At 39.1% G+C, this 27892-nt stretch overlaps 1 protein-coding gene across 4 annotated transcripts in view; it reads right to left on the bottom strand.

Moving 5' to 3' along the window:
• Positions 1-3927: 3927 nt before the first annotated feature.
• Positions 3928-27892, bottom strand: part of nhsb (Nance-Horan syndrome b (congenital cataracts and dental anomalies)) — a 56211-nt gene continuing 32246 nt past the window's right edge. The window contains exons 2-11 of one of the 4 annotated variants that reach the window (XM_016256055.1): positions 24001-24153; positions 22103-22242; positions 21854-21898; positions 19214-19258; positions 18737-18799; positions 17325-17520; positions 17003-17134; positions 13831-16857; positions 6563-6686; positions 3928-6323 (exon numbers count right to left, since the gene is read on the bottom strand). In XM_016256055.1, coding sequence (XP_016111541.1) covers positions 5726-6323; positions 6563-6686; positions 13831-16857; positions 17003-17134; positions 17325-17520; positions 18737-18799; positions 19214-19258; positions 21854-21898; positions 22103-22242; positions 24001-24153 — 4523 coding nt within the window. In that variant the 3' untranslated portion in view covers positions 3928-5725. The remainder of the gene's footprint in view (positions 6324-6562; positions 6687-13830; positions 16858-17002; positions 17135-17324; positions 17521-18736; positions 18800-19213; positions 19259-21853; positions 21899-22102; positions 22243-24000; positions 24154-27892) is intronic. The other 3 variants (XM_016256126.1, XM_016256267.1, XM_016256199.1) reach the window with 3 other exon arrangements.

The raw sequence follows: 27892 nt of genomic DNA, 5'->3' as shown, positions 1-27892 counted from the left end.
GCCTAAACATTTCATACATCCATCTTACTCAGAAACAACTGGTGGTCATTATAACTACAGACAAAAATAATATAAACGTGAGTTTGAGAATCAGGGAACAAATTTATTGGAAAAAGAAGCCATCAATTGATGCTTCCAGAGGAATTTGGGATAGTTTAATTTGGTCATTTATTCAGATTAAGTGGTTATTTACAGATAATCTTCACCTCCAGTGAGCTGCTGAGTCAGCTGAACTCAACTCACTCTTGAACTAAAGGTTCAGATCATCAGATGGGTTTGAAGAAAGGTAAGGGTGAGTAAATCAGTAAATTTTCATTTCTGTCTGAACTATTCCTTTAAAGGCAGCTCTGTGGATCCGGAAAGATTTCACAACCCTGACCACAAATACTCTAACAACAGTGCAATAAATTCTGTACAACTGCAACCTTGATACATGCTATTTCAACTCCAATTTTCCCTCTTGTGAGCAGTATATAGTTTCCATGTTGGAAACAGGCTCGTTCCCTCTCTTCGAATGGTGTCTCCAGTGGAGGAGGTTAAGCCCAGGGTAATAGGCCTATATGTCAATACTTTGAGGAAAAATGCAATATTTCATTAGTTGAGGGGTCTGCAGTGCATCTGTCTTTGGAGAACACATACACATTCACACATACAGGCAACATCCCCAAATAATTTGGCCAATTTCCACTACAAAATTAATGTAATATGTAAATCAAGATGATGAAAGCTCAAATTGCATATCTGCTAAACCAATCATTTTTGTCCTGCTGTAGGCTATGGAATATTTTCACGAAGTTAAAGGAAAAACAATGAGAATGAGATACAATACTCTATAATATTATGTTAAATATAAAGCTTCTTTTAAACATTAAATTTATAAATACCTATACTTACTCACAGAGCTGGGTAGTTACTGATTCCAAATTACATGACAAAAATTGTAGTCAGTAACGTAATCCACTACATTACACATTATAGGTAATGTAATCAGACCTGTCCTAACTCGTTTATCACATTGATTTAAATAGGAAAATCTTGTACCATAATGATGTAAAAATACAAAGAGTAAGAAAATATATTCCATTCATTGTAATTAACAACATGAAGTGTATTAAACATTACATCAAGGTTTTCCAAACTGGAGTTCGTAAAGGAACTGCAGGGAGTTTGTGAGTTTAATGAAAAGCTAACAATTAAATCATAAATCACGTAAAATTAAAATAAATAATTTTAAAATAACAATCAAATTAAAACACCTAAAAAAAGTAAATGTTTTATGTTTACCTGCATGCCATATGACCATTAACCAATGTCAGAGAACTGTGAACACGCATATGTGATACTTAGTTATTAAAATATTTATTTTTAAATCTCAGGGGTACTTAAAGGAGTCCTTGATTATGATTTCACTTTTTTAACTTCAGTTAATGTGTAACGCTTATTTTGTTTACTGTGTGGAGACGTGCTGATATCGTGTTTGGTCTCGTTCTGTATCGCGTATCTTGTCAGTGTCTGCGCTTGCTTGGCCATTTGTTGTGGAAAAAAATAAAGAAAGTGTGTCCAGCTGAATTAATTTAGTATTTTGTTAGACGGGTATAAAAAAAGCTTAGTTTACCGCGGTAGCGGTCGCGTGACGGCCTCCTCGTGTGAAGACCGAAGAGTGTAAAGACCATGGACTCTACCGTGCGACTCCACCGGGCAGGGACAAGTATCAAAGGATAAGTATCGCTTTTTATTTCTCCTCTTTCCTACTACTTGTTTCACTTCTGTTTCAGTTTTTATAACCATTTCTTACTATGTGTAAGTAAGTTGTTGTTTTTTAGCATGTAAGTTTGGCAGTGTTCTTTTTTTAGGATTACTGATAAACTACTGTCATTTGATTTGTATTATTTGTATTTGTTATTTATTTTAATTTTAGTTAAATTATGTCTGAATTTATCATGTCTGTATAGGTATTTTATTAAGTTTTAGTTTTATTTAATTATTTTAATACTTCAACAAACTAAATGGAAATGAAATAATATATATATTGAATTTATAAATGTGTATGTCTATATATATATTTATGTATGTGTGTATGGTTGTACATACACATATGTAGTTGTTTTTTTGGTGTTTGGCTTAGTGTTATGTTAGAATCATTATCATACTCTTATACCTTTTGTTCTTTAATATTTTGAATTGTTTTTAGCTTTATTTTTTGTTTTTCATTTAAATGTTAAGTTTTGAAATTTTGTTGTATGCATTTGTCATTTTTATTTAATTACTTTATTTTTAAAATGTGTATAAGTAGTATCCTTAAAAAGCTTCATCCTTCATGAACCCTAAAATGTAAATTTTCAAATGCTGTGTAGCCTCCTGACTTATGACTGATCTCTGTGTGAATGTCCACAAAACTGGACTTTGAGTGTATATAAGTGGCAGACTATTTTAGAAAGGAAAATGTCAAAGATGAAAAAGAGGAATTCGAGTAATAATCAATAATTTATTGATATTGTTGAATAATATGTAATCATGTAATCTATAAAACAAGTAACTGTAGTCTGATTACTAGTATTTTAAAATATACTCCAATTACAAGTAGGCTACTTAATTTTTGGAATCTGATTATGTAGCCTAATCCAAATTAGGCTAGGCCTAGGCCTACTTGTAATCAGTTAGCTCTGCTTCTACAGTGAGACTCCCAGAAGGAGCCACATAAGGCTCTTTTATAACCATTAAACATTTATTTTGTAATTATTTATACAAATTATTAATACTTAGTACCGCCTCAACACCACGACTGAATCTACAGAGTGACCGATGTCATTCCATTTTTTTAACGAATCACAAACATACAGCGCAAACAATGTAGTCTTATTACCAAATGAACAATTTTAATGATACATTCCCTTTTAGTGAGTCAAAAAACATAGCCTACCGCACTGAATCAAAGACATTTCTTTTTTTCAGGCTTTTAGTAAATCGCTTTCGAATAAACTTTCTTTAAAAGGGGTCATATGATGCTTTTTTAAAGATAATTATTTTGTGTATTTGGTGTAAGAGGATATGTTGACATGCTTTAATGTTCAAAAAACACAATGTTTTTCAAATACTGTACATTACTGTGCTTCTCCATTAATGCAGAGAAAATCAGCAAAAGGTGTCTAGAAAAATTTAAATCAGAGAAATTGTCTAAGATGGATTATGATGATAAAAGAAAACCAATAAAATAACTCTACTCTGTAGTGTCTTTTTGTTTCCTGTTACACTTTTGTTCTTTATTGATATGATCATTTTCGTATAGTAACTTGTGCCAGTTTAAAACAGTCCAAAGCTGTATTTGAGGTAAAATAACTATGATACAGATAACTTTGTGATTTCCCTTAATTTTTTTATTTAATCTTTTGCAAATAAGGCCTAAACTGACTGGTTAGCTTCACTACAGTACAGGTGACTAGGTTGATACTTCAAATGTGGCTACTGTTGTGAAAATAGAAACAAAAGACAATCATTGCTACATATCTGAATTTTTGAGTTGTCACGAGTGTTGTTTTCATGACTGCAATTGTATCACAAGCACAGAGGGAAAAGTATGAAAAGAAAACTGATGATATCAATGACATTTCCCCCTTAATGGCAACAATGACAGAATATGGCCTGGGTATAGAATTCAAAGCACCAAAACGTTTAACTACAGTCGTTTAACACACAGTCGTTTAAGCTTATTTGTTGAGAATGCAAGTTTACAGCTAATTTAGAAATGTTTACAAGTTCTGTATCTTCATCATTGGCTGATACACCCCTGATATGAAATATTTTTTTCTTATTTTATTTAAATAAAGCTTTATAATTATTCTTTTCCAAATGTATTAACAAAATAATTCTCTGGATAAAATATCCCATAATTAAAAATACTTTTTTTCTATGAAATGTTGCAATCTAAAAGAAGATTTCATAGATTTAGTTCTAGTACGTGGACACAAAGGAGAAAAAAAGTAGTCTGTACTTCCAAAATTCTGTAGTTATAAAGCAAAGCTAATTGCGACAACCATTAGACAGGGTTGTATTAAAGGAGAAATAAGACGTGGCACACTGCAGCTCCTACTTTATGAGAAAATATCTGTTAGTTCTGTTAGTGTCTCAGAATATCCTGGAAGGTTTCTCTACCGGTATAAAAAAAAAATCAAATTCTCAAACCTCTTGTACAGTACACGACAAATCAATGACAGTTCAGAATAAAGGCTGAAATATTATGTCAATCATCTATAAATATACAGATGAGCAATGAACCACTGCTGCTTTCTCGCAGTCATTTTATCTATATCCCAGAGATTGAGATATAAATCAGTATGACATTACATTAATCCCTAAATATAATTCTATCATAATTTAAATAAAATGGCCCCGTATTTATGCCTCAGTCTGTTCTTTCAAAACTCGGCTGTACACAAATAGTGCTTCATTAGATTAGATTGTCCAGTTTCTCCACTTACAGGAAAGAGCTCAAACTGTGTATACAGTGATGTAAAACTGCAAATTTCAACAAATCCCACACATTTTGTACACTTACTGAACAGAGCACATACTCAACAAATTCAAGTGAAGGTGGACATACATTTTACGTGGAGATGTGACATGTTCTGGTGTTTTATTGCATGCTGTACAAAGGATGAAGAAACTGAATTATGGCCACAGTGAAAGAGCGTTCTTCAGAGACGGATGACCAAAAATCGATCTTTTCACAGCATGTCACCTTCCCTTCAGTGGCACAGTGTAGGCTTGACAAATCTAGCTAATTCCTATGAGTTTTGAACTCAGAGAAGACCTCCAACTCTGAGGAGTTTCACTTTAAAAGTGAATCCATTCTTCTTCAAATGAACAGTACACTTGATTTTAAGGGTATTCACAGAATACATTGAGATTGAGGTCCTCATTTCTTATGCAGTCACAGAAATCTTCCATGTTGGTTGGTTAAGTAAATATACATGATGACACCTGAAAATTGTGACAAAAATACACAACCCAATTTGGGTCTTTGAAGAAAAGGCAAACTAAACACGGGTAAAAAGGATTAAATTAGTTTTCGTAACAGTTGTTGGAATGCTGTTTGACAGTTTGAGATTCAGACAGCATGAAGATTCTGAAAAACACACATACTGTACGTTCCATTACATTTCACTAAACTAAAACTGGATAACTTTGTCCACTTGCCTTGTTATTTAACAGTACATCCAGGTTGTATATTTCAAGGTATAATTACCCAAATTAAGAGCAAAAGAACTGATGGTTTTGCAAACCAGTCTACTAGAACCATGTTCATAACAGTTCTAGCTTTCTTTTTCTCAGAAATCTTTCCCCTTGCACACCCTGCTAAGAATGGCCATGGTGCGATTGTCCTTAGAGAAGCATCCACATATTTGTGTAAATTTGTGATGGATGATGGAAATAGAATTTTCTATATTAAAAAGTTACCTTTCAATACCTTGTTGAAGAACTAATTTCACCTTCTCATTTTGTGAGCATACAAGTGTGCGATTATGATGAAAATCATAGCTCTCAATGATAAAACGTAATACAAAAGGAGTTTAAAGAAATCAATGTGTTTTTTCAAATCACAAACATCAGGGGTTAAAACTAAGATAGATCATAATGTATACAGCACTCTCATACAGTTCAAATAGAATGTTTTTGTATTATAAAATATTTATAATTTTGCTAAGTGGTAAAAAAAATGATTATACCACTAAGAGGAGCGATCATCGTGTGGACTTCCATCTGAGTTCTCAGTCTCTCCCTCTGATATGGCCTGCATTGGGGCAGTGTACAGCCGACTCCGCGTGCTATAGCGACTGCTGTTTGCCGCAGGTGGAATTCTGGAACGTCCCTGTCTGGAGGCAGCTGACATGGTAAGTGTTTTTGGGGAGAATCCTTCACTGGAGGGGAATTGGCTTGGAAGTGGATCTCCACTGCTAGTGGACTCCTGGAGGGGTAAGGGGGGCTCCTCTGTTTGCCTTGCAGCCTCTAATAGCAGCTCTTCTTGAGTCTTGGGTGTGATGGGGCTCTTGAGGATCTCCGTAGCAGACATGCGGTAACTTGAGTCTGAGCGACTACCCTTCTTTAGCAGCAGGAGTTTGAACTCCTCACTGGATGTACTGGACTTTTTGGCACTCCTGTAGATGGGTCCTGAGGCTCGCTGAGAGCTGTTTGAAGGGACTGAGGCAGCAGGGGTGACCGGGCATACAGTAGGATAGCTGACTGGGGCGGTTGCAGGTGCTACTCCAGGCCGACTTTTTCCACTCATCTCCCCCGAGTCTTTACGTCCCAGCACTTTCCTTTTAGATCTGCAATCATTTGGTTGACAATCATTTGGTGTATTTCGGTCACATAAAAGTTTCAATGATTGCATGAAATATCATCCTAACACCTGAAAATTGTGACAAAAATACACAACCCAATTTGGGTCTTTGAAGAAAAGGCAAACTAAACACGGGTAATGATTGCATGAAATATCATCTAATGTCACATCATAAGACACATAGAATGAAAATGTGGCACTTGAATGTGAAACAGTCATGCTTACCTGTGTATCATGGCAAACAGATCTTCAGTTGTGCGTAGTTTGTTGGGGGATGGGAAAGCATTATCATCATCAGGTTTAGAGTCATCAGTCAAAGGAGAGGTTGAATTGTCACTGGGAGTTGATTCTGTCAACATGCAAAGCATTCATACATCAAGCTCAATTAGCTCTTGAAATAAAGCTATGCATTCAACAGCTTGGCACCTGCCTTCATGTTGAGGCTGACCAATATGTCAGTTTTACTGACTGATCTGCTCCAATAATTCCTATAGTACAGTTGGAATAGTGGCCGGTAGAGGTGAAATAAAAACAATCACCAACTCTGCATGGTGTCATGTGACTATGTTATGCACAGGATTGGGGAGTAATGAATACATGTAATGTCGTTACGTATTTAAAACAAAATATGAGTAACTGTATTATGTTGTAGTTACATTTTAAGTGATTACTTTTCAATTAAATTAATTTATTTAATTTAATATTAAAGTAAAATATTTGTCTGTAAAAGTTATTGTTTTTCTATATTTGTAACATATGGTTGTCATGACTGCTAAGGTGAGGAGCGAGGAGACATAGGAGTTACACCACATAAGAGTCTTTAATAAACCAAATCACAGGAAAAACAGGGCACGCAGGAGACACACATAGCACCAATTGACGTATAACACCGGACAGGAAACAAGAGGCAGAATACACATTCAATTCTGAACTAAACGAGGGAATTAATGAGACACACCTGAGATCAATCAAACACAATCAGAACAGTAACAGGAAGATAACCAAATAAGGGCATGTCACACACGAGGGAATACTAGGTCAATGGGAGCACATGGGGAGCAAAACACACACAGACAGTCCATATTTCTGACATATCGCCCCTCCCGGAAGGTGCGTCCTCGTGCTGAAGTAACAACAGAAGGAGGGACGGGTGGGAACTTGGGAGGAGGCTCAGGAGGGGGATGGACAACTGGGAGAGGGCCGGCAGACAGAGTCCAGGGAGGTGACGATGGAGGGAGGAGCCAAGGAGGAAACAGGAGGAGCCAGTGCGGATCAGACGGAGGGAGGAGCCAGGGAGAAGACAGGAGGGACTTGGAGCATGCGGCACCATGTGGGACCCACGGTGGAGCCGACGGAGGGAGGAGCCATTGTGAAGGAAGGGCTGACGACTCCAGGGGGTCGACCAACGGCGGCGGAGCAGGTGGCGGAGGAGGCGGAGACGGAGAGCCAATGAGCCAGGGTGACGAGGAGGATCTGGAGGGCTCGAGGTAGAAATGATGGCTCTGGCGATCGATGCGGAGACAGGGATCCGGAAGGCTGCGGTGGAGCCGGAGCGACAGAGGACCAAGGTGGAGCCGAAGAGAAGGAGGAGCATGACAGAGCCAGAGGGACGGGGTGCAGCTGGAGGAGTGGAGTCCCGAGGCGACGGATGGTCGACGACAGACCAAGGCGGAGCCGGAGGGATAAGGGAGCCCGTTGGAGCCAGTAGACTGATGGGCCATGGCGGAGAGGAGGGAGCTAGGAGCCACGGTGGAGCCGATGGGCCGAGGCGGAGTCTGGGATTCAGAGGCTGGAGGCGGAGGTCAGGGATTCTTCCGCCACGGTGACGATGGAGACTGGCAGACCCGCGGAGCTCACACCATACCGATGGTGGGCTGAGGGCGAGCAGAGGGGCTGTCAGACGACAGTGGTGGAGGAGGCAGGAGCGGGAGGGTGGGCGTGCATTTCTGAGCCTCCGGGCTCTCAGGGCTGCACTTGGGAACAGAAGCCCTCTCTGGGCTGGACAGGGAAACAGGAGCCCCCTCTGGACTGGACGGGGAACAGGGCTAAACTCAGGAATGGGAGGGACAGAAGTCACAGACGGAGGAGGGAGGAGAGGGGGCAGGTCGGTATACAAGTCAATAAGGTCTCCTTCCTCTTTCCATTTACCCAGATCAATTCTCAGCTCACCCTCAGCCACAGTGCAGGGGGTGGAGCTCCTCTCCGTGCTCTCTCTGTCCACGGCTTTCTACCTTGTGGCGGGCGTTGTAGCCAGCTCTCACACCTAGTCTGATGATCCATGAGGCTCTGGCTCCATGGCGATCCTCAGCTCTGTCGCACTCCTAGGCAATGGCTCGTCGGTCGCGACGGGCTCTGGCTCTCCATCAGTGGTGGGCTCAGGCTCAGGCTCTTGCTCCACGCAGCAGGGTGATGGTGGGCTGGGCTCTGGGTCTGGCTGTGTTCTGGATCGGGGAAGACGCTCTCCAGACACCGGATGATTGCCTCCCTCCCATGTTTCCATGGGGGAAACACGGGAAACAAAAAAAAACACTGTACAAAACACGGAAACAAAAACTAAACTTCTTTGTAGGTCCGGTGGTCTGTCACGACTGCTACGGTGAGGAGCGAGGAGACGTAGGAGTTACACCACACAAGAGTCTTTAATAATCCAAATCACAGGGAAAAAAGGGCACGCAGGAGACACACATAGCACCAATTGCCGTATAAAACCGGACCGGAAACAAGAGGCAGAACACACTTTAAATACTGAACTAAACGAGGGAATTAATGAGACACACCTGAGATCAATCAATCGGAACCGGAACAGGAAGATAACCAAATAAGGGCATGTCACACACGAGGGAAAATTAGGTCAATGGGAGCACATAGGGAGCAAAACACACACAGACAGTCCATATTCCTGACAATGGTATAGTTAAAGAAATAGTTCATCCAAAAATGAAAATTTTGTCATCATTTACTCACCCTCATGTTGTTCCAAACCTGTATAAGTTTCATTCTTATGTTGAACACAAAAAAATATATTTTGAAGAACCAAACAGTTGTTGGTCCCCATTGACTTCCATAGGGAAATAAATACTATGGAAGTCAATGGGGACCATCAAGTGTTTGATTACCAGCATTTTTCAAAATACCTTCTTTTACAATATGTCCAACTTAAGAAAGAAACACATACAGGTTTGGAACGACATGTGGGTGAGTAAATGATGACAACATTTTCAGTTTTGGGTGAACTATCCCTTTAAGCAATATCTTTTGAAGAAGAAGAGTGCTGCTTTCCTGAATATTAGCACAATTCCAAAATGTCATACTGATTATATCCAATTCAAAAACAATAAGTTAATATTAAGTGACACATTAAAAAACAGCCTGAATAGCCCTCCTTGTTGGCAGAAGCAATTTAGAGTAGCTACACCCACCAATGTCTGGACATTACAAAAGATGGATGTTTAAGAACAGTAGCAGTGGTGTACGGAGTAAGACATGCGATCAATCCGAGTTCGGTTTCCATCTTTTGCCGAACTAGTTCTACTACCGCTCTTCTCCCTTTTATTATCACATATCAGATCAGAAAGGCATTTATTTTCAATTAAAAAAAATTAAGTAAATATTCGAAAAGTGGAAATAAAGTGCCTCTCGGGTTCTTAATAATGAAGTGTTGATTGGGTATAGTGGTAGAGTTAGGTGTAGGGAGGGCACCCAATAAGGCAGCATCCATTAATAAATTTAAGTAATTATAATTTACATTTAAAATGCATACTGTTTCAGAATGTACTACAACAATATCTGCCACTATTTGAAGTAAGTATAAATAAAGCATCTAATTACTATTACACTTATTGCAAAGAAAATACTACCTTTTTACCTAGTAGGACCAAGGTGGAGCCGAAGAGAAGGAGGAGCATGACAGAGCCAGAGGGACGGGGTGCAGCTGGAGGAGTGGAGTCCCGAGGCGACGGATGGTCGACGACAGACCAAGGCAGAGCCGGAGGGATAAGGGAGCCCGTTGGAGCCAGTAGACTGATGGGCCATGGCGGAGAGGAGGGAGCTAGGAACCACGGTGGAGCCGATGGGCCGAGGCGGAGTCTGGGATTCAGAGGCTGGAGGCGGAGGCCAGGGATTCTTCCGCCACGGTGACGATGGAGACTGGCAGACCCGCGGAGCTCACACCATACCGATGGTGGGCTGAGGGCGAGCAGAGGGGCTGTCAGACGACAGTGGTGGAGGAGGCAGGAGCGGGAGGGTGGGCGTGCATTTCTGAGCCTCCGGGCTCTCAGGGCTGCACTTGGGAACAGAAGCCCTCTCTGGGCTGGACAGGGAAACAGGAGCCCCCTCTGGACTGGACGGGGAACAGGGCTAAACTCAGGAATGGGAGGGACAGAAGTCACAGACGGAGGAGGGAGGAGAGGGGGCAGGTCGGTATACAAGTCAATAAGGTCTCCTTCCTCTTTCCATTTACCCAGATCAATTCTCAGCTCACCCTCAGCCACAGTGCAGGGGGTGGAGCTCCTCTCCGTGCTCTCTCTGTCCACGGCTTTCTACCTTGTGGCGGGCGTTGTAGCCAGCTCTCACACCTAGTCTGATGATCCATGAGGCTCTGGCTCCATGGCGATCCTCAGCTCTGTCGCACTCCTAGGCAATGGCTCGTCGGTCGCGACGGGCTCTGGCTCTCCATCAGTGGTGGGCTCAGGCTCAGGCTCTTGCTCCACGCAGCAGGGTGATGGTGGGCTGGGCTCTGGGTCTGGCTGTGTTCTGGATCGGGAAAGACGCTCTCCAGACACCGGATGATTGCCTCCCTCCCATGTTTCCATGGGGGAAACACGGGAAACAAAAAAAAACACTGTACAAAACACGGAAACAAAAACTAAACTTCTTTGTAGGTCCGGTGGTCTGTCACGACTGCTACGGTGAGGAGCGAGGAGACGTAGGAGTTACACCACACAAGAGTCTTTAATAATCCAAATCACAGGGAAAAAAGGGCACGCAGGAGACACACATAGCACCAATTGCCGTATAAAACCGGACCGGAAACAAGAGGCAGAACACACTTTAAATACTGAACTAAACGAGGGAATTAATGAGACACACCTGAGATCAATCAATCGGAACCGGAACAGGAAGATAACCAAATAAGGGCATGTCACACACGAGGGAAAATTAGGTCAATGGGAGCACATAGGGAGCAAAACACACACAGACAGTCCATATTCCTGACAATGGTATAGTTAAAGAAATAGTTCATCCAAAAATGAAAATTTTGTCATCATTTACTCACCCTCATGTTGTTCCAAACCTGTATAAGTTTCATTCTTATGTTGAACACAAAAAAATATATTTTGAAGAACCAAACAGTTGTTGGTCCCCATTGACTTCCATAGGGAAATAAATACTATGGAAGTCAATGGGGACCATCAAGTGTTTGATTACCAGCATTTTTCAAAATACCTTCTTTTACAATATGTCCAACTTAAGAAAGAAACACATACAGGTTTGGAACGACATGTGGGTGAGTAAATGATGACAACATTTTCAGTTTTGGGTGAACTATCCCTTTAAGCAATATCTTTTGAAGAAGAAGAGTGCTGCTTTCCTGAATATTAGCACAATTCCAAAATGTCATACTGATTATATCCAATTCAAAAACAATAAGTTAATATTAAGTGACACATTAAAAAACAGCCTGAATAGCCCTCCTTGTTGGCAGAAGCAATTTAGAGTAGCTACACCCACCAATGTCTGGACATTACAAAAGATGGATGTTTAAGAACAGTAGCAGTGGTGTACGGAGTAAGACATGCGATCAATCCGAGTTCGGTTTCCATCTTTTGCCGAACTAGTTCTACTACCGCTCTTCTCCCTTTTATTATCACATATCAGATCAGAAAGGCATTTATTTTCAATTAAAAAAAATTAAGTAAATATTCGAAAAGTGGAAATAAAGTGCCTCTCGGGTTCTTAATAATGAAGTGTTGATTGGGTATAGTGGTAGAGTTAGGTGTAGGGAGGGCACCCAATAAGGCAGCATCCATTAATAAATTTAAGTAATTATAATTTACATTTAAAATGCATACTGTTTCAGAATGTACTACAACAATATCTGCCACTATTTGAAGTAAGTATAAATAAAGCATCTAATTACTATTACACTTATTGCAAAGAAAATACTACCTTTTTACCTAGTGTAAATAGAATCTATGGCTATCTGCACTTAGTGTAAGTTGCATAGCGACAGATGCTATTTACACAGTGTAAGTGCCATGTACAGGTGCATCTCAATAAATTAGAATGTCATGGAACAGTTCATTTATTTCAGTAATTCAACTCAAATTGTGAAACTTGTATATTAAATAAATTCAGTGCACACAGACTGAAGTAGTTTAAGTCTTTGGTTCTTTTAATTGTGATGATTTTGGCTCACATTTAACAAAAACCCACCAATTCACTATCTCAACAAATTAGAATATGGTGACATGCCAATCAGCTAATCAACTCAAAACACCTGCAAAGGTTTCCTGAGCCTTCAAAATGGTCTCTCAGTTTGGTTCATTTGCACATAATGCAAATAACTACTGCCTTTGAGATAAATACACAGAAGACTTGAATGTCTGTGAGCAACCTAGTGCTGTTTGGTGAATGAATCCACGCTTCAAACGAATTGGTTTAGCGAATGAAATCAATTACGTTCATAAATCACTTGTTCAATTCCTTGAAGAAATTGGTCCTTTAGAACAAATCAAATGATTCCATGACTCATTCATTAAGAATGTAATATTTGCCGCCACCTACTGGTGGTTTTAGTTTCATATTTAAAACATAATTTATTGCCCTCCCCATCATTTTATATTTCAGTGTTCAAAATGTTATATTTAAAAAGATAATTGCATAATATTATTTATGCATTTATAAGTTACTAAACTTGAGAAACCTAACAAAATATGTTACAAAATACGTTTTAAAGCATGTATTTTGTAATCTGTAGTGAAAGTAACCTTCCCAAAGTAACCTGTGAGCAACCTAGTAGTTTGCGGGGAAGTCGTGGCCTAATGGTTAGAGATACTCGGACTTGTAACCCAAAGGTTGTGGGTTCGAGTCTCGTACCGGCAGGTATTGTAGGTGGGGGCAGTGAATGTACAGCACTCTCTCCCACCTTCAATACCACGATTGAGGTGCCCTTGAGCAAGGCACTGAACCCCCAAATGGCTGCCCACTGCTCAACCACTGCTCCGGGTGTGTGTTCACGATGTGTGTGTGCACTTAGGATGGGTTAAACGCAGAGCACTAATTCCTAGTATGGGTAACCATACTTGGCCACATGTCACGTCACTTTCTTTTCACTTTCAACCCTGGTTATGCACAGAGTCATGCTTGAGAAGCTGATTTAAAACACTGACAGAAAAAAAACGAGGTATGTTTACAGTACTTGTTATCATTACCTACAGTCATGGTAAAATAAATCACATTTGTTAAGTAAATGTTTTTTACAGGACAATTACCTTTGCTGAAGTAGTCCTCTGTGTCCGGGGTCGACCCTTCTTCTTCTTCCCTTATGTCCTGTGAGGCACTTCTGGTTGTGACACCTGATGTCTCATAATCCTCTTCTCGGCCTTGTACATCGCTGATTGTGTAAGTGTGCGATGCCTCTTGAGTTGAAACAGGCACTTTGTCAGGGCTGTTGCACAGTACAAAATTGCTCCTCTGTATATCACTGTAAGCTGGGGGCAGCATTGTGCTGGCCGAACACATGGGCTGTGCTGAAGGGTCTGACCATGATAGCTGATTTAGATCTTGTTTTAGTCTCTCTGGTGACAATGTCAGTTGCACATCTGGGTACTTTCTGATGTCTTGTTCTTGCTCAGGACCTTGAGATGACCTTGTCGAAGAGTCTTCTTTTTCAGGAGTAGGGCCTACAGGAGTTCTGAAAGCAGTCATTGCCCAGTAAGTACCAGGACCAAGCCTCTCCTGTCTCACTTTCACTTCCTCCTGGGGAAGAACAACATTTTCCACCGGTGGTACCTGTGATTCACAGATCTGTGCCGCAGGGGGTTTGTAGGCTGGTGGTTTCCTGTTGTGCCTGTTGCTAGAGGATGGGGCATCAGTTATTACTGTGGGACACTTGGGACGAGTTACTGGATTTGCACTGACCAGATCATACCCTTGGTTCCCTTCAGCTAATCTACAAATAGATCGCAGTTGGACTGATCTAAGAACAGTTGGAGTGATGGCCAAATGGGCTGAGCTGGGTACTGTGCTTGTTGCACTCTCTGAAGTAGAAGCTGCAGTGCGAGCCTCTGCAGCAGCGGCGGCAGCTGCAGTGCGAGCTTCTGCAGCCGCAGCCGCAGCTATGGCGGCTTTCTGCTTATTCTGGTGGAGGATGTGCATCTGATTTCTGTGAGAAAAGTGCTTGCTGTGAAGAGCACTTAGGTCAAGGTGACTGGGGGGTATGGCATGGAAGTCAGTTTCCCTCCTGGAGGAAATGCCTGGGTCTCGGACTGAAAGCTGTGGCTGTTGTAGGGAACAAAGTGAGGACTTCCTTTCAGGGACTTTGGGTTTCCTTTTGCCACTGGTTGGAGACAGGGGCCCTGGGAAGAAAGCGGAGGGGAAGGAAGATGTAGGTGTTTCCGACTGACTAGAATATCCACTGGAAGGGGATGCCAAGCTCACCAACTTTTCAGGGGAAACCAGCTTGAAGTCACCTTCAGGTGGAGGAAGAGTTGGAGAAGTAGGTCTGGACCTGGGTTGACAGGCTTGCATTTCTGCACATTCTGGTGACTTGATGCATTCAATAACAGTTGTACCCATAGCAGTGCTAGAGTTGGACAGAGGCCGGTAAGGGTCATTTGATTTCAAGTCATTGTGGAGCCAGAGGTCTGCATAGTCAGCTTGCACAGCACCTTCATCCTTGAACGAATGTGTGTCTGAGGAACTGAATGGAGAGGAGCAGTCAAGCATGTCCCTGACATTCTCCACTCCCCATGCGCCAAGTGACTCAAGACCTGCAGTGTCAAGGTGCCCTGCAGAATCAGCCAAGTCCAGCTGCAGTTTCATCTCCCTGGAAGACAAGGGCAGCGGCAACTCACAAGTAATCTTTGGTTCGTCCTGCTCTAGAATGTTCACACCACTGCTTGTTTCCTTTAATGAAGAGCTACGTTTTGGTGGGGGTGGCTTGGCCTTTGGTTTTTTTAAGGAGAGACATGGTCTACCGAGTGTCCTGGTTGCTCTATACTCTGACTGAGTGTATTCACCCATGCCAGGTGCTATATTTCCACTTGGGTCACAGTCAGGGTCAATGGCTGCATAGTTGTAGTAGCTTCTGCTACCCTTAAGACCACAGTCAAAGTGCATGGAGGAATAAAATCCTTCAGTGTCAACGATGTAGTGCATCTCAGATTTTCTAGCGGATGCTTGGTCACTGAAACTCTCGTAAGTTTCCCCACTTGAATAACTGGGGCAGCTGACACCACTCTCATCCTCTCTGGAATGCTTTGGGCTGAAGTCTTGGGGGCAGGGCTGATCCCGCTGGTCCTGGGTGCTGTTCCACTCACCATCACTAGCAGTACTGACCCCTGCATCATCCATCTGATCAGTAGCCGATGAGGTAAAAGAATTGGACCGCTGCCCCTGTCCTTGTGGCTTGTCAATGTGGTAGGGATCAATTATGAAGCCGGTGGTGTCATCAATGACATGGGATCCAGTATTGAGGGAGAGTTCTGAATCACAGTGTGAGGATCCAGTCAGGGGAGGAGAGGCAGCAGGCGGAAGAGTTTCAGACGTCTGCGATGGGCAAGTGGAGCTGCTTCCACTCCAGTTGCCGCTTGATGACTGGTGATCCTCTTTATGGTCCATCTGACTGCCTAGCACTCCTGAAGTGGAGGCAGAGTGGATGGGGCTGCTGAAAGTATCAGAGCTGGAGGAAATCTCACAGCTCCCCATGTCAACTTTGCGTGGGAGTCTAGATCTGCCTCTCTCAATCCATGTGTGGTCAGGGCTCTCCGAATGCTGCATGCGCTTGAGGCTTCCAAATTGAAGCTCTGGCATGGCCTGGTCATCAGTGCTCTCCTCCTCATCCTTCAGAATTCTCTGTCCTGGACCTGGTAAAAAGTCCTCAGCTTCATACGGAGAGAGTTCTTCATCTTCCTCTTCGTCATCTTCATCATCATCTTCTTCATCATCATCATCACTGTCATCTTGGTCCTCATCCAGAAGCCGGCCACCCTCACGTGGTAGACTTCTAGAACGGACACGAGTGGCTGATGCTGCAGCATACACAGTATCAGAGCGATCTGGCAGGGAGGTGATGTTTCCAGTGGAGTGTGAGAGAGAGGCTGGAATTCCCTGACACCTCTGGGCACGGATACGCCTCCGGGATGGAGCAGCAATCAAGAAGTCATCAGTCTGACAGCCAGAGTCCTTGGTGTTCAATACTCGGCCACACAAAGAGAGCTCCTCATGCCACAATGACTTGTGTGGGTTGGCATGGATGATCACTGTTCTCTCTCTAGCCACAGGTGATTCGTCAGAATCTACAGGGAAATCAGAAAACCAATAATTAAACTAAAAATATATGAAGATAGAATTGAAGAAAATGTGACATGCAGATTTTAAATGAAAACAATAAGCTGCTTTGATGAACTTGGACTTTAGATGTAAAGCATCAGTTGGTCATACCCATGTCTTGTTGAACTCGTTTGGGGATGCCAGTGATCGTTTTTCGCCTCCTGAGTTTCCGGCGTCTCTGTAGAACTGACTGTGAGTGAACAAGAGAGCAGCGAGCACTGGCTTCTCTGTCAAATCCAACACCTGTGAAGAAAAATAACAGTCTCAGAAGTAGTTAAGCCAATGTCATGGATTCCCTTAGTGGTAGAGGGTGATATATTCCACAGTATCAAATTATTTTTGATTTAATTTTACATACATATTGTTATAATACATGATGCAATATATTGTTGCCATTTTTAGTTTGTGTTGAATCTGAAGTAATGTTGCTTACCAGAAACATTTATTGGAATGATACAGGATGAAATCACTTGAGAGTCATTCTTTATTCTCTCTTCTGGCATGGGAAGAGGCAGGGCTTTGGACCAGTTGGTCTTTTTGTCCAGGGTGGTAGGTACATTGGGAACAGGACATTTAGGCCTATGGCTCATCACTGGCAATTCACCATCTGTTTCTGTGTTGGTTCCAGTCTAATATGAGATGATGTTAGAACTGTTAAGCTGTACTCAGAACAAGATTGACAATTTATGATCAAATTCACATACTGTAAACACACAGATAAATGTAAAGACAAAATTTTATCTACAGGATCACAAGTTTTATACAGTGGCCCCAAAAACCTTCAGACACTTTTGGAGTCATACTTAATGTATGGATTTCACTGCATTAGAAATATACAAAAAATATCCAAAATAACAAACCAAGTGGCAACTGATGCCTAAAGGGGCCAGTAACTTTTTGGTTACCTACATCCTTCAAAATATCTTCTTTTACATTCAAAACAAGAAAGAAATTCTAAGTCAAAGGCAAGTAAATGATTTCATTCTTGGGTGAACTACCCCTTTATTTTTTTCTCAAAACTAACTTAGTTTTTCAATGCAGACATTCATACATAAGTGAGGCTTAAGTGTCCAAATACTTTTTGGGACCAGCTGTATTAAGTAGACATCTACATACATACATGTATTGCCAAATTCCCATTTTTCTGTGTTGATAAGAAATGCAGCTTTGATTATGGAGACACACACAGAGAAAGGAAGAATAGACTAAAGAATCAAACATAGGCAAAGAGACAGCATGATTGTTTTTTCTATGGTTGCATGAAAATGTATAAAATAATGTATTTTAATGAAGGCCAGGTTGCACCCTAGGGAGTAAATAATCCAGAAAGGAAATCCTTGGAAAAATCATAAAACAAAATCTGTTTTACTCACACAAAAAGCAGTAGAATAGTATTCAATATTAAGCAAGAACTATAAGGAATGATCTTACCATATCAGAACTCTCTGTGATACTCCAAATGCAATATACCATACAAATATTTCAATATATCTCAATATAATGTAGCAAATTATACTGAGCTGTCCCACTTAACATGGTGCTATTTAACAAATCACATAAACGATCATTTATACAATAGCATACTCTTTAACTGATTCTGCTTATACAGTAAATGCAAACACATCCTTAAGAAGTCATTTACTTTATGATCATTAGGGTTTACTGTGATGATGTTATCAGCAATCCCAAATACATATCTTCTCAGATCCTTCGTAACTGCTACGTATCCTGCTAACTGGATGAATAATTTTCATCTCAAGGAAGTCTTGTTCTACAACTAATCATATTAAAACAAGAAGAAACTAGAGCTAGAGGTAATAAGTAGTCTTTAATGGGGCAAAATACCTTTCTAATCCAGGGAATGAAGTAACAACACTGAACAGGGGAGGAGGAACGGGAGCGCTGATACTAAAATTAAAAGATGGAAAACAGAGCTTAACAAATGACAAGAAAATGTGCTTGATAAACCAAAATAAATGTCTGATGTGATGTTTCTGAGAAGTCCATGGTGTGAGGGAAAAGGGGTGACATATACGCACACAAAACAACACAGACATATTCTCTTTTGGAACTGTTTTTTGTGAACAACCTTGAACACTGAGATGTTTGTGGTTCAAGTGTGCAACATACATGCTGAAATGAAAGGCTGTAATCTGATGGAGATGGAATTTACTAAATTGAATTGTTATGGAAGGATTTGAATCAATCTGGCACCCATACAAAAATTTTGGCAAAACCTGTACTTTGGTTAATAAAAAAAAGATAGAGGTCAGGAGCCCTGCTGTCAGATAAAAAAAAAAAAGAAAGAAAGATGTAATTTACCTTTCTGAGGACGGGTTTGAATTCAGCCTCTTTGGCTGGTCTCTCCTGCAGCAGTTAAATGCAATAAGCATAACTGATAAAGATCCCAGAATACCTTTGACCACCTTTAAAATCACACGTAGCTGCCCATTTTACACTTGTGCATTTTACTTTATGAAAATATGTAAAACATTTAAAGATGTAAAACAGAGTACATTATAAATAACATCAATTATAAATAACCTCCTCATTCCAAACACCTAGTATACTGGACATTTTTAAAAATATTTTATTGTTCTATGGCAACATTATGTTGTCAACTTTTAAGTGTTTCTACACAACTCATAGTTAATATTGATTGGTCTTATATAGAAAGAGTTTGTGGCTCATCTTATAAATAAAATCAGCATGTCAGAAAGAAACTCAACTCAACTTTGATATTTGTCATGTTCATTATTATGGAGTGTTACTATGATGACAAGTATACTGAACAAATTTCCAGTATACTGAACGTTCTGACTTAAGTTACACTTTTTGACACTTTAATGTAAAAATGCATTATAGGGCATGCATTATTATTACATAATTATTTAATCTATATTATTTAAAAAGGGGTCATATGATGCGATTTCAATTTTTCCTTTCTCTTTGGAGTGTTACAAGCTCTTGGTGCATAAAGAAGATCTGTAAAGTTGCAAAGACTAAAGTCTCAAATTCAAAGAGATATTCTTTATAAAAGTTAAGATTCAGCCACACCTATCTAAAATGGCTCGTTCTAACATGTCCCCACATACCTACGTCACTATCTGGGAAGATTTGCATAACGCCGCCCAAATGTTCACGCAAAGAAAGAAGTCGTAACTTTTATTCTCGCTGTAATTTTGTTGCCGCAGCCGCCATGTCGAGAAGGCGCTGTGTGCTTCCTTGTGAAAGCAAAACTACTTTGTTTGGCCTTCCAAAAGAGGACGATATCGCTTCGTCATGCCTAGAGCTGATCCTTGCTGGTCGCTGAGGAAATACTTCAACTTCGCTCTGTGGATCGCTGGATCGGCTTTCACTGTGGACGAAGCGGAGTCCAGCCCGGGTCGTCACATGTGGTTGCCGCAGGCATCACAGTTTGGTAAGGGACGTAACATTTCCGTCACACGCTTGAGGTATTCAGCCAATCACAACGCACTGGATAGCTGGCCAATCACAGCACACCTCGCTTTTTCAGATCGATGAGCTTTGTAAAAATCGACGCGTTTCAGAAAGGCGGGGCATAGAGGAGAAACAATAATGTACAGTATGTGGAAAATAATGTGTTTTTTTACACTTAAACCGCATAAACACATTTCATTACACCAAATACACAAAATAATGTTCTTTTTAGCAGCATCATATGACCCCTTTAACATGTTAAAATCAATATTTTACATGCAGTAAGCACAAGAAATCATGAAAATACTAGACACTGAACATATACAGTTGTGCTCATAAATTTACATGCCCCGCCTTGCAGAATATGCAAAATGTTAATCATTTAACAAATTAAGAGGGATCATGAAAATTGCGTGTTTATTTAATACTGTCCTGAATAAGCTATTTCACATAAAATATGTTTATATATTCTCCACAAAACAAAATAATAACTGAATTTATAAAAATTACCCCGTTCAAAAGTTTACATACCCGTGAATCTTAATACTGTGTGTCGTTTCCTGGATGAGCCTTTTTCTGAGGACAATTGGGGGACTCATACATAACTATTATAAAAGGTCAAAATATTTACTGATGCTCAAGATGGCAACACTGCATTAAGAGCTGGGGGTGTAAACTTTTTGAATTGGATTATCAGGGTAAATTGTACTTATTTTGTCTTCTGGGAAACATTTAAGTATTTATGTAGCTTCTTAAGTGCAATACCAAATGAAAAAAATATGATCTATAAACAAAATAAGAAAAATGTACACATCATCATCCTGTTCAAAAGTTTACACTCTTAATGCATTGTGTTGCCCTTTTGAGCATCAGTAAATGTTTCTACCTTTTGTAATAGATGTGTATGAGTCCCTCAATTGTCCTCCATGTGAAAAGATGGATCTCAAAATCATATAGTCACTGTTGGAAAGGGTTCAGATATGCAGAAGATGCTGGAAAACCAAAGAATGTGCAGGAGCTGGAGGATTTTTCTGATGAATAGCAGACAGTTGAACTGCTCAGGAACAATGAGGGACTCATCACAAAACAGGAAACAACACAGATTATTAAGATTCAAGAGTATGTAAACTTTTGAATGGGGTCATTTTTTATGAATTCAGTTATTATTTTGTCTTGTGGAGTATATATAAACATCTGTTATGTGAAACAGCTTATTCAGGAGAGTACTAAATAAAAATAACATGCAATCTTCATGATCCCTCTTATTTAGTTAAAATTATTAACATATTTGCATTACACTTTACTTGAAGGGGTGTGTCATGTAATGTGCCATTTAATATTGGTTTATTAACATTTCTATAATTACATGTTTTGTAATATTTCCTGTTCCAGAACTGAGAAAGTTAAAACAAAATAAATAAAAACCCTGAAACATGGCAAAATACATTTCAATGGGATGGTATCACAGAGAACGAGCACACAAATTAAACAAACAAACAAACCAAAATAAAAACTCTTTACCTTCCTCTGGATGTTTTGCACATCACTCTCTCTAACACTCCTCTCCTGGTGTGCATGACAGGAGAGAGCATGCTAGTTTAGGCCAAAAATATTTTTTGGTCTTATAACAGTTTATGTTTTAAGATAATCAAATCTGGTACTTCTGGTAAATCTGGTAAAAATCTGGGTACTGAAGCAAAACCAGCTGAGAACCACAGATTTTTGAACCTCCTCTACATGAGTGGAGATTAAATGTTGTGTTCTTCTTACCAGGCGTGAGTGCCGGCCCCTCTGCTCCCGCTTTCTGAGTTTGTGAGTTGAAGGGAAGGTTGGCATAGGCGGCGCCACAGATATTGATACGGTGACCCGACCCCGCTCTCTGCTGGTTGAACGCTGACGCTGCTGCTGGTCTGTAAAGTGCACACACACACACACACACACACACACACACACACACACATTCAGCTAGCTGAGCTATTTTAGTCTAAACTAAAGTATGAATTATAACACTTTCTGTTTTATAGAATTTACAGACTGCCAACTTCTAACTAAATTGTTCATGTGTAGTAGGCCTCTAATGAATTTTTTCCATACTAACAATGTACAATCAATGTTCTGGTCACATTTTATGTGTAACTGATGGAAGTAAAATTGATTCAAGGGGAAAATATAAATTATGCTATGATGGTTCACATTGAATTTGAGGCAATGCCAAATCAATTCATCATTCAAACACAAGGTGGCAGTATGAATCAGATTTTTACCAACAAACAAATGCATTTTAAGGTGGTGTGATATATTTTTTCTTTTTTAACCTTTTTTTTCTCATATACCAGCTTAATATAGACAGATATATAATTTTATATATCTACAACTTCAAACTCATTAATTTAGAACAGAATTTAATCAGGTATCTTACGGTTTGCCTTCAAAATATACTGAAAATTAAATAGATCTCAAAGCTGACATACAGCAAGATACAATGGGGAGATAAAATATGGTGATGTAACCCAATCTCTAAGGTCTGAGGTTTATTTCCAGGTAGACTCAGGAACCTGATAGATGTTTAGACAGATTCAGGACTACATAGAATCACTTTATTGATCCCTGAGGGGGAACTCCAGGATCATAATTCTCATCTATCCTGATCTGTCACTTCTCTACGCTGATCTATCACCATAGTGGCCCTGGGCAGACCACTAAACCACAGGGGGAGCTGCTGGTCTGTAAAGTACACACACACACACACACACACACACACATTCAGCTACACACACACACACACACACACACACACATTCAGCTAGCTGAGCTATTTTAGTCTAAACTGAAGTATGAATTATAACACTTTCTGTTTTATAGAATTTACAGACTGCCAACTTCTAACTAAATTGTTCATGTGTAGTAGGCCTCTAATGAATTTTTTCCATACTAACAATGTACAATCAATGTTCTGGTCACATTTTATGTGTAACTGATGGAAGTAAAATTGATTCAAGGGGAAAATATAAATTATGCTATGATGGTTCACATTGAACTTGAGGCAATGCCAAATCAATTCATCATTCAAACACAAGGTGGCAGTATGAATCAGATTTTTACCAACAAACAAATGCATTTTAAGGTGGTGTGATATATTTTTTCTTTTTTAACCTTTTTTTTCTCATATACCAGCTTAATATAGACAGATATATAATTTTATATATCTACAACTTCAAACTCATTAATTTAGAACAGAATTTAATCAGGTATCTTACGGTTTGCCTTCAAAATATACTGAAAATTAAATAGATCTCAAAGCTGACATACAGCAAGATACAATGGGGAGATAAAATATGGTGATGTAACCCAATCTCTAAGGTCTGAGGTTTATTTCCAGGTAGACTCAGGAACCTGATAGATGTTTAGACAGATTCAGGACTACATAGAATCACTTTATTGATCCCTGAGGGGGAACTCCAGGATCATAATTCTCATCTATCCTGATCTGTCACTTCTCTACGCTGATCTATCACCATAGTGGCCCTGGGCAGACCACTAAACCACAGGGGGAATTTGGTTACAACGGTTGTGATATAAGATATGTTTGGATGAAAAGAATCATAAAAATCAAACAGCACTGTGGTTTGGAACCAAAAAATGTGGGCCCAGAAGCCTGACTCTACTACCTCTGTGCAGTGCCCGCAGGTTGAGCTTGGCATGTCGGTGTAACTCTTCCAGACATTGTGGCCGTGTACAAGTGTGGAACAGGTTGCGTTGTTGATGCCATGGAGTCTGATAGTGTGATGTTAGTTTACTCTCAATGTCCAAATTTGATACGGCTAGAGAGAAAGACAAAGAAGTTACAAGGTCAGAAATCTGGAATATGTACAGGATTTCTATTAAAACATCAATTAAATAAGAATCCACTAGAATAGAATAAGGTCCTACTGGACAGAATGAAATTCCTACATGATGTTTTTAATGCTTATTTGATTCTTTTGAATATTACATAATCTTTATCATAGCCCGTTGTAGTTGTAATAAACTCACTCTTGCTATTGGTCAGTTAATGGAAATCACAAAGGACCTACAGAAGTTTAAAAATCCTGAAAGATTTATTTTTATTTATTTTATGTTCTAATAAGGGAACTATGTATTTTAAAAGAACTACATTATTTTGTTTTATGTTGGAATCCTGTGAGGACATTCTCAGGAGAAACCTTCAGAATAGGTTCCAAATTATGTAAATCCAAAAAAGGAATACTTTATAAATCAATGAATAGGAATATACACTACCATTCAAAAGTTTGAAAGAAACAAGTACTTTTATTCAACAAGGATGCATTAAATTTATATATATAAAAATTATAGCACAATCAGCATATTAGAATGATGTCTGAAGGATCATGTGACACTGAAGACTGGATGCTTCTGAAAATTCAGCTTTGCCATCACAGGAATAAATGAAATAAATAAATAAAATTACATTTTAAAATATTACATTAAATTGTAATAATATTTCTGAATACTACTGTATTTTTCACCAAATGATTTTTATCAAAGGATGCAGCCTGGGTTTAAGAAACTTTCAAAAACATTTAAAAAATCTTATCAAACGCCAAATTTTGAGCAGCAGTGCAAGTTTCCATATTCATTCAACTGTAACAATATTATGCATTACAAGACAACAAATGGCATTCTAGGGAGAAGAAGGTGAAAGACAGCTTCATTAGTATTTCTCCCTCTATCTTTTTCTCTTTTCCCCAGCTTCCTGTCTCCTCCTCTCCTCTATAAAGGAGCATCTGCCCATCAGTATTCAATGCGCAGTGGTCCCCTTGAACTACCCAGAGTCATCTGTATCCAAGCAACCCTTCATATCTAATTTACAACGAATTAGCAGATCCTTATCAGGCCGTGATCAGCAGAATAATACCAGAAATGCATTTCCTGTCTTAGAAGACCTCAGAAAGAAGGGTGGAGGGTTGATGATGATGGACGCTTAGAAAAACACTGGATTTTATAGAAACAAACACTTTGTTGTATGTAATTGGAACAAAAGCCATATTACTCTAAGGATAATACAAAACAGAAGTGGCTCCTCAAGTAAGGGTCTGGGAATATTTTTTTCTTAGGCTCTGGTACATTAAAGGGAGACTGCAAAGGGGTCTTACATTTCTGAAAGCCATGGCTAAATATGAAGCAGACAATTCAGACTGACAGTCAGAAAGGAAACATTTTAGTGCTTATTAACCATGAGGTAAACCAAGACAATAGCCAAGTCTATTGGTTTGAGAGATGAATACATACAAGGCCAAACACATACACACACACACACACACATACACACACACACACACACACACACACACACACACACACGAGGGCATTTGGTAATCCGATACAAGCCTCTTCTATAACCTTAAGCCTGACCACAACCAGAGAACCATTAAAATGAACAATGTTTTGAGTGGTTTTACTCAAGAATGATAATCTGATACTCACTTTTTGCACTGTTAAATGTCCTTCTATGTTCAGTGTTAACTTGCACTGATGAATGAGACAGCTGGAGACTAAATGTTAGGAATGAGAACAAGTATCCATAAATTTGCACAGTGGACACAGTACTTACACAATTAAGCTAGACTTAAAAATAAATGAATTGCATTGCATGAGATATCATACTACTTTGCATCTGTAAATAAAGGATGCAAAATTAACTTTATTAATATTTTAGACATTTTTACATTAACTTTAAACCAATTTCTAATCAACAGGTAAAAGAATAAAGAAAATTGTTCTATATAAAGAGAAATCAAATGTCTTTGGAATATGGGAAATTAAGTTAATCACTGTAGTTCTCTTAAAGACAACTGATTGACACTTTACTGATGGATTCAGACCTCAGCCAGTGTGAGGAATTTAAATCAGAATTTCATGCTTCAACAAAAAAGTCTAGACTAATACTTTCAGGTCTCTGGGAGTGGGCCAGTTTTTGTTTTTACTTCAGCTACTTAAACACCTTATTAAATATCCTTAGTGATTTTAATCAATACCGGATATCCTCTGACTTTAAACCAGTAAAGTTACAGATAAAAGCCCAAATTAGTGCAGTGTAAGTGCAGACTGATAAACATAATATGGGTGATATTGTTCAAAAGTTTGAGGTTGGTGAATTTTTTTAGTTTTTGTCTCTTATGCTCACCAAGGCTGAATTTATTTGATCAAAAATACAGTAAAACAGAAATATTGTGAAATATTATTACAATATAAAATACATGTTTTCTACTTTGATCAATTTTAAAATGTAATTTATTCCTGTGGTGTTAGAGCTGAATTTTCAGCAGCCATTACTCCAGTCTTCTTTTTCACATAAATAATTTTTATATGTCGGTGCTCAAAAATCATTTATTATTATCATAAACAGTCTGCCTAAAAGAACAGTATATATTTGAAAAAAGAAATAGTCACTTTTGACTGATTAAAAGTAATAATTTCTCAAATAAAAGTAATAATAAACTCACTGGCCCCAAACATTTGAACTAATATAATAATATAATATAAAATAATATAATATAATATAATATAATATAATATAATATAATATAATACAATATAATATAATATAATATAATATAATAAAAAACAATATAATGTAAAATAAGATTTTCGAGTAAATGTCTAAAAGACACTAATGAAAGTTTTTCCAAAAGGTAAAAAACTCAATATCAGTAACAATGTTACTATCAAAATTATGCTACTATCAAAGCATCAGCGGTAGCCTTCAAAAAGAAAGCAATCCCAGAATGCACTGTAACAACGTTAGTGAAAAAAAATCCAAGATGGAGTACAAGGTGAGAGAAACACTGATGGCAGTAAATGTATATTTCATTAAACATCTGCTCTGGAAATAATTGTCGAGTTAGTGTTTTGATGAAAGCCCTACCCTCATCTGCCCTCCCTCCATTTGGACTTGTGCTGTAATGATGTGCGAATGCAGTGAACAGACTCTATTACTCAGCACCGCTCTGCTGTTTCTTTCGTTTTTGCCCCGCATTATTAAGTACTGATCCTTATGCGGCACATATAGGTGATCTCTACATGCATGCGTCTTAATCACTCCCTCTGCACTTGGAAATTTCGGTCATCTACTGCAAATTAATTCAGCCAAAGATAAAGTATGCTTTGTATATATATATAATCTGAGACTCTTATTATGTCATGAGTCACAGTTTATGCACATAGAAACATTTTCAAATTTTTGGGGATTTCATGCATTTCTTCAATGTACATGTCAAAATTTTAATCAAAGAAACATCAAAAGTCTCAATGTTCTGTTCAGTGGCATTGAAAACCGCAGTTACAGGAGAGTTCGATTCACGTAAAGAGGTCAGTGCTTAGTAAGACAGCATTACACTGCAGTATAATTGCACCAGAATGCAAAGTAAATGAGTTAAAACTTTAAAATGATGGTCATATGTATTCTCGTTCATTGACTACTGCATTCACCTCTGCAGGGAACCTAGATCACTATCCTTGTTTGAAATCTATTCATCTTACCTGTTGTGCCTGCTCTCTGGC

The sequence above is a fragment of the Sinocyclocheilus grahami genome, unplaced genomic scaffold (genome assembly GCF_001515645.1).
Source record: "Sinocyclocheilus grahami isolate Dianchi unplaced genomic scaffold, SAMN03320097.WGS_v1.1 scaffold3.1, whole genome shotgun sequence".
Taxonomy (NCBI): domain Eukaryota; kingdom Metazoa; phylum Chordata; class Actinopteri; order Cypriniformes; family Cyprinidae; genus Sinocyclocheilus; species Sinocyclocheilus grahami.
This window is presented reverse-complemented; position numbering and strand designations above follow the sequence as displayed.